Source organism: Heloderma suspectum, chromosome W (assembly GCF_057233095.1).
Source record: "Heloderma suspectum isolate Gila_16-S chromosome W, 16-S_ref, whole genome shotgun sequence".
In the NCBI taxonomy this organism is placed as follows: Eukaryota; Metazoa; Chordata; class Lepidosauria; order Squamata; family Helodermatidae; genus Heloderma; species Heloderma suspectum.
In genome coordinates, this window is record NC_139475.1 from 48605182 (window position 1) to 48620735 (window position 15554).

Genomic DNA, 15554 nt, shown 5'->3' on the forward strand with positions numbered 1-15554 from the left:
AGACAGGGGCCCATGCAAGAACCCTAAATGAGGGATGCTGGAGAAATCCACCAGCATCAAATGAGCTTGTATTTCTATGAATATGACCTGTGGATTCCACAGCAGACTGGCTTTTTCCAAGTTGCATTGACTTGCGGACTGCTTTTTTCACTTTTGGGAGGGATTTGCACTAATTTGTATAAACTGTGCATTTGCGCAACTGCACATTTGTGCCAATGCACACTTGCTCTAATGCAAATTGGCGCAAGTAGAATGAAATTCTGGTTTTAAAAAATGCAATTCTGTCAATGAGCAGGCGATGGAATGAAAGCCACCTTACAAACCATGAAACACAGACGGAACTGATTTTAATTTTTGTTTATTGTTTCAACAAAACAAAAACAAACCCAAAAGAAATGTGCAAATAGGGCTATGTGCTTTAAAGGCCTCAGTTCCGAATATTACAATACTCTAAAAATAGAAAAAAATGAAGGAATGGTTTATACATAAACTTCAGTAAAAGCAGACCAACTATCCAAATATAAGTCCACTAGCAAGTGACTCTTTCAAATGTTGCTAGTGCTGTTAGGTCTTCAATCCATTGCATTATAGGTGGTGGTGAGCTTTTATCCTTCCAGTGCTGTAATATCAGTCTTTTAGCAGCCAAAATGGCACAAAAAATCCATTTACACTGACCATGTGTTAAGACTGCAAACAGCAAGTAAATAATTGAAAAGAACATGTACATCAGTAAATATTAAAGGGTTTTTCCATTAGTCTTTGCTAATTGGCAGCTGCTCTCAGACCATCTTTTCCATCATCTGCACTCCTCTCAGCTGGAGATGCCAAGGACTGGGCAGGGGACATTGGCCATGCTGGTTGAGAATGTGGGACTTGCAGTCCCACCCATCTGGGAGGGCACCTGTAGTCCTGCTCAATCCTCTTGGGGGGTATCTCAATACCAAACGGGCATCTTCCAAATATTTTCCAGCCCAGCAGTAGCGTAGGCTTCGTGCTCAAGTTTGACTGGGCCAGCCGAGGAGAAATATAAATAAAACCGAGCAAACAGGGAGGGAGACTGTGTTACTTATAAGGAGGAAAGGGGTGGCTGTTTTGAGTTTTCCTAATGAACAAGGCAGAAAACAGTCTGTGGAAAAGGTGAAATCCTCCATGCTTTCATGCAAGCACAGCTGAGCTTTGGTTAAAATACATCCACATGGTCTAAAATGCTTCCCTGGCAGAAGAGGGCCCTCTAGTGCCCTGTTTGGATCACACATTTTCCCCATAAAATAGTTCTACTGTATCAGCCATGCAAGGGGGGAAAAAATCAGATGAGCCACACATCAATCATAAACTGAAGCAGTGAAACTGGGAAATGCTGTCTTGCCGGCTTCCTAAAATACATTTCTTATGGAATTTCACAATTAGGGTGCAGTCCTATACCTACTTATTAAGGAGAGAGCCCTGTACAACTCAACAGGGCTTTCATCTGCGTAGACATGCACAGGCTTGCAGTGTCCCAGGTGCAAAAACAAAATCGAGCTGGCCACTTGGGCTCAAAAAGACTACACTTTGCAGGCCGGTGATAACGGTGAATGCAATAAACCTCAGGCTAGATGTGTTGCGACTACAGCTTGACCGTTGGCCATGCTGGCTGATGTCTGATGGGAGTTGAAGTCCACAAGAGCTAGAGGGCACCTGGTTGAGGAACACTGCTCTAAAATGGGTGGGGAAACTCCAGCCCTCAAGATGCTGTTGAACTACAACTCCCATCTTCCCTGACCACAGTGATGGAAGTCAGAGTCCAATCACATCTGGAGTCCCAGTTCCACAGGCCCAGCGATCCTGCCCCAAGTGGATTCCACAAAGCAATGTGGAATGGGTTTCCAAAACATCGACATTGGGAAAACAATGGCCCTGGAGAAGCAACACATGGGGAAATGAGTTCAGATCAAATGAGTTCGGATTTCTGTGAATCCAACCCTGGATTCTGCAGGAGACTGGTTTTCCATGAATTCTGCAGACTTGCAGACCATTTTTGTTCTTACTTTCCAGCATTTTTTGCAAATTTAGTCATAGAAAAATACATTAAAAAAGCACCTACTGGAAATGGCATTTCCCCATCAGCTAACGGATGAAAATGCACGTGGGGGATATGCGCATTTTCACAGCTGCAGATTTGTACACATTTGGGAAATTGGGGGGAAATCCAAGTCTGCCAATGCACGGACGATGGAATGAAAGGCACCCGACAATCCATCAAATGCGGACGGACCGGCTTTTACGAAATCTGTATATCCCTAGTGGGTGGTATCTGTCTCAGGATGACTAGAAGCTTGAGAAGTTCCTGATTAGGGCAGCGGAAGTACACAGGGGTGCAAAGGCATTCAAGTGAAGGCCAAAAGCAGGTGGGCCTTTTTAGCTGCAGAAAATGGAGAAGTGGAGAGAGATGCTTGTGCGCTGTAAATTTAGCAAGCACCAGACAAGAGGCTTTAGCAATATGTTCTCCCTGGCAGCTGTCAAAAACAGATGCTGTTGAGCATGTTGCAAGCTGAGGCATGGATTTCCCAACCCCCCCAACAATGCTCCCAGATTGGGAGGAGCCCAATACAAAAGCAGTCACTCATGCAGAACTGCAATGGGCACTGCCTCCGCATGGGGCTTTGGTTTATTTCGTATGCGAACAGCTTGCTACGACTGCATTCGATGCAGCATTGTCTATACCCCACGTTACAGGAAAGTCAAAATTGTATACCAACCTAACACAAAGCCTGCTGCCTATTAAACCTGCAAATGCTTCCATCGATTCGCACAATTCTGCCATTTTAACTATCCTACACAAGTTGTACCAGTTCCACTAGGAGGGCAAAATCCTGTCCCGTGCACCTCTTTCCACTCATTCATCCCTTCCCCTTTTGATTTCAAGCGTAATTCTTTAACCATAGGATCTAGAAACTTAACAAAAAAGTTAAAAGAACACCCACCTTCCGCCATGAGTAGCAGACATGGCTTTTATCCTTGCAACTTTGTGAGGTTAGTCAGGCTGATAACTTGTCCGGGGTCAGCCAGTGAATTTCATGGCTGAGTTGAGATCCATCTATATCGAATGCTTTAGCCCCTAAACTAGACTGGTTCATCATGAAGAAGAGATATCCACAAAGTTGAGTCCTTCACTGATTACTGTATTCTTCAAGGCAGCTTTCCCCAACCCCCTGATGTGCTGGATTCCAACTTCCATCATCCCCAACTAACCTGGCCAGGCTGCTCTTGGTACGCTCTTGACTAAAGACTTTGTAACCCTTAATTCAAGAAGCAACTGTAGTCTTTCTAGCCTCCTCCCCCCTTGATGTGGGACTCGATGGTCTCACAGGCCCCTTCCAACCCTAGTATGCTATGATTCCAACTGACTTGGCTTCCCCTTTTCCATTTTGCTCCGTCCTTCCCAGTCACCCAAGAGATTTAATTTCATTAAAAAGTACAAATAGTGCTTTATAACTTGAGTCTCTCAACTCAACGGGCAGGCCACAAGCTGTCCAAGAAAATGAGCGACGGAGATTTTTATTTTTTAAAAGTTTTTCACATCGAAGGGCTCACAACAGGCAAGTTTGGGTGTCTATTATCCGATACCTCTATAGACTTCCGGTTACATCTTATTCGGCAAAAACTTGTGTTTGGGGTTTATTGGACGCCACAACGTCTCTTTAACAAAGGTTTGTCAAACTCTGCTAATTGCTGGATGCTCTGCATGTAATGCTGTTAACACTTTTTACTCCTATGTTTCAGGAATGCCCAAGAGTTGCCTCCTTTGGGGAGGAAGTTATCATATGAATAAACTTTGTATTGGAAAGCTCTTTAAAATTTACTGATGTACGTGTTCTCGCAAACTATGTACCTGCTTTTGGGGAGTAACACATGGTCAGCGTAAATTGATTTTGGGTGCCCTCTTGCCTGCTAAAAGACTGATACAATAGTGGAAGGATAAAAGCTCACCACCTATAATGCAATGGATTGAAGACTTAACGCTAGCAACATTTGAAAGAGTGGTATAGAGGCGTCACTTGCAAATGGACTAATATCTGGATATCTGGTCTGCTTTTACTGGAGTTTGCGTGCAATCTATTCCGTTTTCCTTCTTTTTCTCCTGAGAATGTTGCATTATTTGAAACTGAGGACTCTGGAATATGTTGTTATATTTCCAGTTTTTCGGTTTCGTTATGTTTTTGTTTTAACTCACAATAAAAAATTGATTTAGAAAAAGGCAAGCAAACGGAATGTTGCCAAGGCAGCGACAGATGCCAACAGAGCTAACCAGGCCTCCGGTAGCTGCTGTGGGTTGGAGAAAGCAGTGCGAAGCAATCTGGAGAATTTGCACATAGGCCCCAAGGTGAGATAGATCTGAGATTCAGGGGTGCATAAAGTTCCCCAGAAAGTCACACCCCCTTCCTTGCCTCCAAGCACCAGCTGTTGGATTTCCCAGTTATTGTGCAGTTTTTTTCCCCACTCTAAATGGCTGAAATGCCCTCTTGCATTTCAACGTCAGCTTGGGTTCTGGCGATCACGATAACCGGCACTGGGAACTCCCTGCTCGATACGTCCACACAGCCGCCTGCAGATTAGGATGCTTTCTTTAGGGAAGAAAAAGGTAATATACCGAGAGCTGGAATCCTCAGGACTGCCCGCTCGCAGGCTCATATGCCCCGGCCGCCACAGATGCGCCCACAGAATTCTCCTGTTCAACGTTGATGCATTGTTTCTTGCGCTGTACATTTTCTGTCCAAGCATCAGATAGTGAATCTTGTTCCTCCAGCTTGCTGCCCCTTCCTCCCTGACTTTAGCGCCCTGCTGCTCCTTTGCTTAGGGCCCTCTGCTAATCTTCGTTGATGTTTTTCCTGCTACTGTAATTTTCTGCCCTGTACTGGCTGTCCCACACGTCAAATGGAACATCAAGGTTCTAGTCCTTCAGATCTCAGGAAAGGGGGCATGGGTTTAAAACTATCTCCCTCTAATTCAAGTGAACTTCCAGTATTTTCCTCATCTTCTCCTCAAGCCTCCCTCCGCCCCACACCACTTCTCTTGCAGAGAATCCCATTCTGGAGCAAGGAGAAGTTTCTGAACTGGAGAAAACGAGAATTCAACAAGGAGGGTCAGGGAAGGGGAGACACAAAAAAGTGAGTCTGCTTTATTTGGAGAAAGCCAGTGTTTAAAACAGGTGAACTATTTAAACAGTAATCAAAACAAGGGTGACTAACAGGAAATATGGATCTTTCCCTTTTCAGACTCCGGACAGGTGTTGAATGAGGATGAACCAGCATGGGGGTGTTCTGTGCCCACTGTCTCTGTAGCTCTGTAGCTGTTGCAATAGCTTCTTACCCAGAGTTCAAGCTGACAGCAACAGATTAAGAGGACATCTCCGAAGAGTCAGAAATTAAACGCGACAGGCATCAGCTTCAGCTCTGGCATTAAGCTTGGCAGCAACAGGGGCAAAGAAGGTGGCTGTGGCATAGAGGAAGAGGTTGCCATGCCTGTGATGCCGCACGCTTTGAGCAATTATGGCACAATTTTGGGGGGGGATGTCTCTCCAGAGTCACAGGGGAGAAGGCCACAAAGGGCCAAAGGGAGAAGAATGCTGCCCATGAACCGACTTACTGGAAAGGCAAGGATCTGGAACCAGACTGAAACTGGTGGCTCTGTGGGGCAACCTTGGCTCGCTTAAGACACCCTAGTGGCTCTAGGAGCCAGAGAGAGGGGGCTTCAGCAGAGAGGGGAAACTTGAACACACCCACATCCAGGCTTCCTGGAATTCTGCCCCCCCAGTCCCAGAAAAGGCAGAGTGCTGGATGTGGGGCTTTGGAGCAAAGAAGGAAGAGGAGAGACAACTTTGCCTCTTCCCCCCATGTCTGGCTAGTTGCTGACTGCTGAAATGGTGTCCTTCCTGAAACTGAGGGACATTTGAAGGGCTGAACACACCCCACTCTACTATATAGCTCAGTGTGGACTAGTTGATTAGCTTCCCCTAGGGTTGGCTGCCAGAGAAGGGAGCCGTTGACTTGAGGCAAGGAGGGACTACAGACGGATTTCAGCCCACCCTTCTACATTCTTCTGCGGTGCAGATCTGTTCCTAATCCCCCCCCTCCGCCGCCCAAGGCTCAACAGCGAGGCCTACGACAAAGAAAGGGTGCGTGTTAGAGCTGATAGGTAAAAAAAAAATGGCCTCCCTCTATGAATGTTTACATTTCTCTTAAGAAGTGAAATTAACCCATCTTTGCAAGGAAGCACTAGAATATTCTTGGTGCTGCGATACAAGACAGACAGAAGAGGCATCTAAGCTGTCTGCTTAGCTGGCACGTCACCTGGGAGAGAGCGAAAGACAAGACACAAGTAGACATGGTTAATGTTCTCCGGAGCAATGTGCGGTTATCTTCACACAGGGTTGTTTTCCATAAGCGGGGTTAAGTATTGCACATGAACATCTAAGCCATGGCTAAGAGAGCCCTCAAGCTGGGATGGGAAATCACACTCGGACGTGGATTTGCAAATCATGGTGGCATTAACCACGGTGGCACTGAGCAAACCACGGTTAAGGTAGTTTCACTCATCTCTCCACATTCTCCACTTCCAAGGGGACAAGGAGGTTCTAATGGTGTCTCCCACCCCCAATACATACCCTCCTCAAGGGGCCAGGGCTTGGCACATTTGGGGTGTTATTTATTTATTGCATCTATATCCCGCCTTTCTTCCTCTTGCAAGGAACCCAAGGCGGCTTACATTATCCTCCTTCTCTCCATTTCATCCTCACAACAACCACCCTGTGAGGTAGGTTGGGCTGAGAGTGTGTGACTTTCCCAAAGTCACCCAGTGAGCTTCCATGGCTGAGTAGGGACTAGAACCCAGATCTCCCGCTCCCAGTCCAACACTCTTGTCACTACGCCACACTGACTCTCCAGTGTGTTAACCAGGGTTAAGGCAAGAAACCATGATTAGCACTAACTGTGGTTATGTCTGTACTGGGCTACAGCGAATGGTGTGCTTGGCAGAGTTAAGGGCCGCATGCAACCCCACCATCACCACCAGAATTCTACTTTAGCCTCCCCTAGTCTCAAAGGATATCCCACAATCCTGGGTTAGCTCTGTCATATACTGCTAGGCCTATGCCCACACACAAACACAGGCCAACACGACAGCCTTGTCCAGCCTGGTTTCTCCCATCAGGAAAATAGGGAGATGGGATCTCATCTACAGATTCGGGCGGCCCCGAGAAAAGTACCAACAGGGTAGGAAGTGTTCACCAGGTTCTCCTCCTCTCCAATCAATCGTTAATCTTGCTCCCTTCCTCTCCTATGCTCAGGGTGCCATATGTGGGGGATACTCTGTATCTATCCTCACAACATCCTTGTGAGGTAGGTTGGGTGGGGAGACAGCGACTGGGCCAGGGTTAGCTGGTGAGTTGGGCGTGATGCCTGAATGGAGACGCAGTGCCTGGTCTCCCTGTTCCAAATCAGACACTATCAACTGCAGCAAAGGAGAAAATCCCTAGCTCAGTGGTCTGCAGAAGCCATTTTCTAAGCCAGAACTAGAGGGTGCTTGGAGGGCTCTGGAAGGAGCTGTGAAACACAGGCACAATTCAGAAGGGGCTCTGCTGGCTTTAACCCCTCTCCCCTGTGGAAACCCAGACAGCGTGCCCACCTTGGCGTCTGCTCAATTTGCGTTCCTCTGTTGCACGTTCTTGTCCTTATGATTTGCAGCATTGCTTTTCCTGGAGGGGCGAGGGAAAAGAACAAGTGTCATCAGAGCACGAACATGCATGTGCATGTGAGAGACCTTACAGAAGCCTGCAATGGAAAGCCAGGCCTTAGTAGCCGCCGGGGATAGGCCCAAAGGCATCCTAGTGTCTGAGGCAGGGAAACCCCAACGGGCCCCTTCTCGGGCTAAATGCAGAGCACACAGTCCATGAGGAAGCTCTTCCACCTGGGCCTCCAGAAGAGCTGCGCAGCAGCACCGCCAGGGACCGCAGTCCCTGATGGGCCTGATTCACGTGCAAGGCCGCTGTTGGTTCTGGCAGCAGGGGGATGCTTCTCACTCCCTGAACCTGCCCTAGATTGGCATCCCTGCTCCTGGCTTACATCCTAAGCACACACTGACATGACCAGCCTCACTCTATGCCCTCTGGAGAGGTACTTCTCTCTTCTAATCTCTGTTCACTGCTGTTCCCACTCTTTCCTCCTCCTCCAAAGGACATCAAGAGCCCTGCTGGATCAGACCCAGGGTCCATCTAGTCCAGCATTCTGGTCACATGGTGGCCCACCAGCTGCCCATGGGAAACCCACAAGCAGGACGCAACAGCAACAGCTCTCAGCTCGGGTCCAAGTTAACTGGAAGACTGTATTCTCCCCTATGAGCCTGCTCGTGCCCTGAGATCTTCCGGGGAGGCCCTTCTCGCCGTCCTGCCACCACCACAGGCATGTCTGGGGGGAACGTGGCAGAGGGCCTTCTCAGTGGCCGCCCAAAGGCTCTGGAACTCCCTCCCCAGGGAGGTGAAAGGGGCACCCTCCTTGGTATGCTTTCGCAGGCGGGCAAAAACTTTTTTGTTCTGGCAGGCCTTTGGGGACAGCTAGTCTGGACTTGTGAGAATAGGATGGGTGGATACTATATTCCTTGTTGTCTTAACATTTTGATATTTTATACAATTTTAATATTATTGATGAGTTAATTATATTTTTAACTTTTGTATACTTCTATTTATAGGTTTTAATTGTACAAGTTCTAATGTTGCAAAGCCGCCTTGAGTCCCAGTATTGGGAAAAAGGGGGGATATAAATAAATAATTATTATTACCACCCCCCTGCCCATGTTCCCCAGCAACTGCTGCACACAGGCTCACTGCCTCTGGTTCTGGAGGTAGCACAGAGCCATCAGGACTAGCAGCCATTGATCACCTTCTCCTCTAGGAATTTGTCCAACCCCCTCTTCAAGCCCTCCAAATTGGTGGCCATCACTACATCCTGTGGTAGGGACTTCCATAGTTTCACTCTGCGCTGTGTGAAGAAGCCCTTCCTTTGATCTGTCCCGAATGTCCCACCCATCAGCTTCATGGGATGACCCCACTGGGTTCTAGTATTTTGAGAGAGGGAGAGAAATGTCTCCCTATCCGTGTTCTCCACTTCATAATTTTGTAGACTTCAATCATGTCTCCCCTGACCCTCTTTTCCAAGCTGAACAAGCCCAGCTCTTGTAACCTTCCCTCATAAGGGAGATGCACTAGCCCCCTGATCATTTTAGGGCGCAATCCAATGCATGTTTAGACACAAAAGAAGTCCTACAACTGCCAGCATGCCCCACCCAACCATGCTGGCTGTGGCATGCTGGGAGTTGTAGGACTTTTTTTTCTGTCTAAACCTGCATAGGATTGTGCCCTTCATTGCACTTTTTCCAGCTCTACAATATCCTTTTTTTTAGGTGTGGTGACCAGAACTGTGTGGTCGCACGCTTAGTAGGCTCCTCTCTAAACAGCACCCAGCCCAGGCTCGCCAGGGGAGGGTTCAAGGGCTTCCCGCTCCACCCCTTCCCACGCACTAGAGGCCCCAAAAGCAGTCAGGCCCTGCGGTACTCACAGCGGTGCTGATCCTCCATCATCATCTTCAGGCAGGCGAAGGCATCCGAGAGAAGAAAGAGCGGCATCAGAAAGCGACCAGCACACAGCGCTTCCCCGGCCTCCCCTCCCTTGGCCCCCCAAAAGCCATCTTGCACGATCTACATGGTGTTTAGATTAGGAACCGTCATTCACACTGACCCTGCAAGAACCACGTTCTGGTATTTCATGGCATTTTTAATATTGTTTTAGCTTGCTTTGAAAGCGGTAGGCGGGGAGGCTTGCAGCAGAAATAAGCTCCAACCTCTGCTGTTTTACGTATTCCAAAGTCTGAAAGCGGCAGGGAATGATGGCATGCGGAAACCAAGGGCCAAAGACATTGTGCTTCGTCGCTCTGCAGCATTGGGAGGGAGTCATTCTGGGTCTGTACATCCTTCCTATGTTTTGGCAACAGAGTTCTTGAAAAAAACGAACACTTGGGATGTCATCCAAAACCGTGTGGCCAGGAACAACATTTGCAAAGTGACCCTTTTCCCTCCGTGTTCGTTAATCTGAAGACATACCACCCTCAAGAAGGGCTGGATGCACCCAATCTCCTCTGATCTCAGAAGCTAAGCAGGGTCAGCCCTGGTTAGTCCTTGGATGGGAGACCGCCTGCGAATCAGGCTTCCTGCATTGAGCAGGGGGTTGGACTCGATGGTCTTGCAGGCCCCTTCCACCCCTATGATTTCTATTCTCCTCTCCTCTTCTATTCTATTCTAGGCTGCCTCACATGTGTGCACTGGACACCCCCTTCCACAAAGGGCCCATCGGGATCCTCCACAAACCCACGAGCACAACCCTGTGCCATGGAGCTGGCCAAAGAGGCGGGAAGTGGTCATCTCTGCCTTACCATCAGGGACCTCATTGGGCTTTCTCCTCTTCTCATAGATGAAGATAATCGTCACGAGGACCAGCACTTCGGCCACAATCCCCAGGAAGGGCCAGAGAGCCACCAGGCGGCTGCGCACCCGTAAGCCCACCAGGGTGCTGCTTTCCCCCTGCTCATTGGTGGCGTTGCACATGTAGTCACCCGGGTCCTTCTGCAGGTCCAGGGAGGTGATGCGAAGGTCTGTCCTGTTGCCTTCCCATTTGATGAAGAAACGGTCCTCGGAGCCATTGACAATGGGCTGGAGAGAAGGAAGGAAAGGGGGAGCCTCAGTAGCAGCTACAGGGACAAGGGCCTGGTCCCTGGTGGGCCACATGTGGGATCAAAGGGCCAGAAATGTCGGCTCCTTCCAAACCCCAAATCTAGTGTGCACTATAAACCGCAAAATCTGACACTGAGCAGAGGCACCCTGTCTTGTCAGACCTCTGTATCAGCAGCTGTTCTCCAGGGTTTCAGACATGTCCTTCCCAGACCTACCAATGAACTACAGCTTCTTCTCATATACCAGCACTGTATCAGCTTTTAACAAATGCAATGATGTTTCTAGCCCTCAGGTTTATGGGGAAGAGGTCTAAGGGGAAAACGGATGCTGCATGTCTGCTTAGGAGAGGACAGTGAGGGTCTCAAAAAAGATTTGGCCGTGTACAGATTTAAGCAGGAGAAAAGGATTCTTGTATGCTTGAGGGAGCTCAGGTTGTCAAGGGCCACCTGGCAAGAAAAAGCAGCTCACCCATGCCCTCTCTCCCAGGCGGGTGCCCCCAGGCCCCCCTCCCCCGGGCCCTCGCAGGGTTGCACCCGTTTTGCGCAGGGGCCAAGGGGCAAAATGTTTGCTTCAGCGAAGACACTCACCTGAGGCACGTCGTCGACCATCTTGAACCACAACCACTGGGTGACAGGAGGGTAGGAATTGGTCTTGCAAGTCAGCACCCCGGTATCACCCTCGTTCGCGTGCTCTGACTTCTTGTAGGCAAACACGTGCGGTTTGACTGCAAAGGAGACAAGAGAAGCCGGCAGGTGAAGGGCAGCGACAGGGAACCAGGGACGGCTGTGGAGCAAGAAAGCACTCACTCACCTGTGACGAGCAGGGTTTGCCAGTAGGCAACCAGCAACAAAATTTTCAGCAAACTGCCCCTGCCCCTTTTCAGGCTGCTGAGGTCACAAATGACTTCTATGGTTAAGTGCAGGCAGATGGGCTAGTAAAAATTTTGTAGGCTAACTTTTGTGGGCTCATTTGCAATGCTGGAAGAGCATGGGAAGATGCCTTATATTGAGTCAGAGCACTGGTCCATCTAGCTCAGTATTTGGACACCTCCAAACAAAGGAGCAAAAGAAAACACTTGGTGCAAAACAAAGGAGGAAGAAGTGCTATTTTTCTTCCCGAGATGAACACAAAGCTGAGAAAAGCAGCAGTTCACTCCCCGCTGATGTGGCAAGGTACAAACAAAACCAGCCCTTTGCTCCCAAGTTCAACCTCACAGAATCATAGAATAGTAGGGTTGGAGGGGGCCTACAAGACCACTGAGTCCAACCCCTGCTCAATGCAGGAATCCAAGTCAGAGCATCCCTGACAGATGGGCTGTCCAGCCTCGTCTTGAAGGCCTCCAGTGTGGGGGAGCCCACCACCTCCCTAGGTCATGGGTTCCACTGTCGTATCGCTCTAACAGTCAGGAAGTTTTTCCTGATGTTCAACCGGAATCTGGCTTCCTGTCACTGGAGCCCATGATTCCGTGTCCTGCACTCTGGGAGGATCGAGGTGAGATCCTGGCCTTCCTCTCTGTAACAACCTTTCGAGTACTTGAAGAGTGCTATCATATCTCCCCTCAGTCTTCTCTTCTCAAGACTAAACATGCCCAGTTCTTTCCATCTCTCCTCATAGGGCTTTGTTTCCAGTCCCCTGATCATCTTTGTTGCCCTCCTCTGAACCCTCTCCAGCTTGTCTGCATCCTTCTTAAAGTGTGGTGCCCAGAACTGGACACAGTACTCCAGATGAGGCCTAACCAGTGCTGAGTAGAGGGGAACTAGCACTTCATGTGTTTTGGAAGCTATACTTCTGTTAATGCAGCCCAAAATAGCATTTGCCTTTTTTGCAGCCATATCACACTGTGGGTTCATATTCAGCTTGTGACCTACCACAATTCTGAGATCCCTCTCGCTTGTAGCATCGTCGAGCCAAGTATTGCCCATCTTGTAAATGCGCATTTGGTTTCTTTTTCTAGGTGCAGAACTTGGCATTGATCCCTACTAAATTCCATTCTGTTGTTTTCAGCCTAACGCTCCAGTCTATCAAGATCACTTTGAATTTTGTTCCTGTCTTCGGGGTATTAGCTATCCCACCCAAGCAGTGAAACTGCTGCCATTAGAGAAGGGGAGCAAGGAGAGTGCTCATGTCTCTACAATAGTTACCTTTCACGTGCACGGTCCCTTTTGAGAGCGGAGTGGTGTCGAAGACACAGTGGTACACCCCCGAGGTTTCGTGATCCACTTTTGGGATCCTGGAATGAAAACAAGCAGGGAGGGCCTGCAGCCTGCCACAACTCAACAGCTGGGATTGATGGCCTCATGTGCATCTGTACTTTCCCAGCTGCACTGGCTGCCAGTCCATTTCTGGGCCCGATTCAAAGTGCTGGTGTTAACATTCAAAGCCCTTAACGGCTTGGGGCCAGGTTACCTGAAGGATGGCCTCCTCCCATATGTGCCTGCCCGGACCTTAAGAACATCGTCAGCGGCCCTTTTCCGGGAGCCCCTGTCAAAGGAAGTGAGGCAGGGGGCTACTAGGAGGAGGGCTTTTTCTGCTGTGGCACCCCGGCTGTGGAATGAGCTCCCTAGTGAGGTTCGCCTGGTGCCTACGTTGTATTCCTTTCGGCGCCAGGTGAAGACCTTTGTATTCCCCCAAGCATTTTAGCATTCTAGTCTTTTAGCTTTGGTGTTTTAAAGTTGTATTTTAAATCTCTGCATTGCTGCTAGGTTTTATTCCGGTTGTATTGTTCTATTGTGGTTTTAAAGCTTTTATATTTTATATTGTTTTATCCTTCATTTTTGGTTTTAATTCTTGTGTACCACCCAGAGAGCTCCAGTTATTGGGCGGTATAGAAATCAAATGAATGAAAGAATGAATACTGTGCCCCTTGGCAGCATGGAACCCCCCTACATTCCAGCTTGGGGCCAATTTGCCCCTCACACGAAAAGTGGTTGCTTTCCCCACCCATGGTTTAAAGTACCAAATCCCCAAGTGAAATAACACCTCCCCCCACCCACCCCACACACACACAAAGGGGCTGGGCATATTTACTCCCAAGTGAGCTTACAGAAAAATCATTAGCCTGCAGGGAGGGGAGAGAGGAGGAAGAGAGAGAAAACAGATGGAACTAGGGACGAGGCAGGAGCACTGCAGATAATCCATTCCCATTCAGAATTCAATCCCCTCTTACTGAATGAGGTTCTCACCAATACCTTCAGAAGCTTTAAAAACACAGGGAAGGGAGGGGTGGGTGGGTGAACATAATCCACCTTGCGCCTAGAGGTAACTCTGACACTGGCGTCTCAGTTTGGAAGCTTGTTCTGATGGGATTTTATGGATCAGCCAGACCACCCAAAACACACACACACGAGATGTCAATTCTTCCCAGGGAGGGGAGGTTGCTATGTGCCCCAGGAAGGGGTGCAGCTCTTTTACTACACAGGGAAGGGCAAACCCCTGTTTCCTTCTATCTCCCAGGCTTGGACCTGCTTTCAACACATACACACAGAGACTGGCCAGAGAACCGAGGGCATGCGAGGGAGGCTGGGGTATAAATACGTTAATCCTCGTGCAGCTCCCTGTCGCTATGGGGAGAGAGGCACATCGGCTCAACTGCCTGGAAAGGACGTGATGCCTCTCCAGCTGGCTGGGCTGCCGCCAACAGGGAAAGGACAACCATCACAGTGAGGGCACTGTTTTGGTTTCTGGGAAGGCAATGGCTGGGGCAGTGAGCCATCAGGCCATGCAGAGGACAACACTCTGGGCACAGGAGGAAAGGGAAATGGGTTTGCAGGAAGCAGTGCTCTCAAGCTACCGAGAAGAGCATTTGTGAAGCCAAGAGAGGAGGCAGTTAAGGAACATGACCCACAACAGGTCTTACAGACATGGACTGAACTCCTTCACACAAGGCGGCCACTTGATCCTAGGCTCTGCATCTCGTTTGCAGCACAAAGCACTGTTCTGCAGGTTGGCCTGGCTTACAAAAGTCCACATATTGTGCCAGAAGAGGACCGCCCCCCCCCGAGGAATTTCTCTTTGTTTCAGCAAGGCTGATGGATGACGCTTTCATTGTGTCAACCCCTCGCCAAGCGCCTCATTCCTGCGAGGTAACCCAGAACACACAGCTAGACCTCGAGCTATGCACACCGGCAGGCATCGGGAGAAAACGGGAGACAGCGACCATGTGGGCTTCCCTCCTCTCGAACTCCGATAACAGGGGCTCCATCTCCCTGCTTTACGGGCCCCTGCAATATTGGGGCCTTTTGCAGTATTTTGCAAAACACGGGTCAACAGAAGCCTTCAGAAAGACCTTCTCAATGCATGCAGCAATCCAGATTTCTGCTTCAGGCCCTGCATGGTGGGTGCTTCATCACTCGAGCAAAGGACCCCAAACGCAACCCCCCTGGCCAGTCTTCTTCTGTATCTTGGAAGGGGGGAGGGATTGTCCCCACAACAGCACTGAGCTTCAGGGTGGTCAGGACAATGACAAACAAGACCCAAGCTAGAGAGAGAAAGGCTGGGGCTGGCAGTTTTGGCAGCCGAGGCACTCCAAGCTCACCAAAACAAGCCCCCCCAGGTCTAAAAGTTTGGATTAGAGAGAGGAGCATGGAGGAGTCTCCAGCCTCCTGTACAGACGCCGTCAAAGGCTCATTACAATTGTGTGCACACTCCCTTGGGAATAAATCCCACGGAATGCAAGCACAGGTTCCTTGCCTGTCACTGTAGTTCAGACTTCCCCAGCCTGGGACTTACTGCCAAGGCAATGCACCTGGTTTTGTGCTGAAGGAGAAATGGGGGGGAGGCCCTAGCTGCCACAAATTTGG

At 49.2% G+C, this 15554-nt stretch overlaps 1 protein-coding gene across 2 annotated transcripts in view; it reads right to left on the minus strand.

The window, feature by feature from the left end:
• Positions 1-342: 342 nt before the first annotated feature.
• LOC146333998 (basigin-like) overlaps positions 343-15554 on the minus strand; it is a 54983-nt gene continuing 39771 nt past the window's right edge. For both annotated transcript variants that reach the window (XM_084825243.1, XM_084825242.1), the window contains exons 3-8: positions 12897-12985; positions 11343-11479; positions 10458-10734; positions 9588-9612; positions 7663-7732; positions 343-6329 (exon numbers count right to left, since the gene is read on the minus strand). In XM_084825243.1, coding sequence (XP_084681369.1) covers positions 7675-7732; positions 9588-9612; positions 10458-10734; positions 11343-11479; positions 12897-12985 — 586 coding nt within the window. In that variant the 3' untranslated portion in view covers positions 343-6329; positions 7663-7674. The remainder of the gene's footprint in view (positions 6330-7662; positions 7733-9587; positions 9613-10457; positions 10735-11342; positions 11480-12896; positions 12986-15554) is intronic.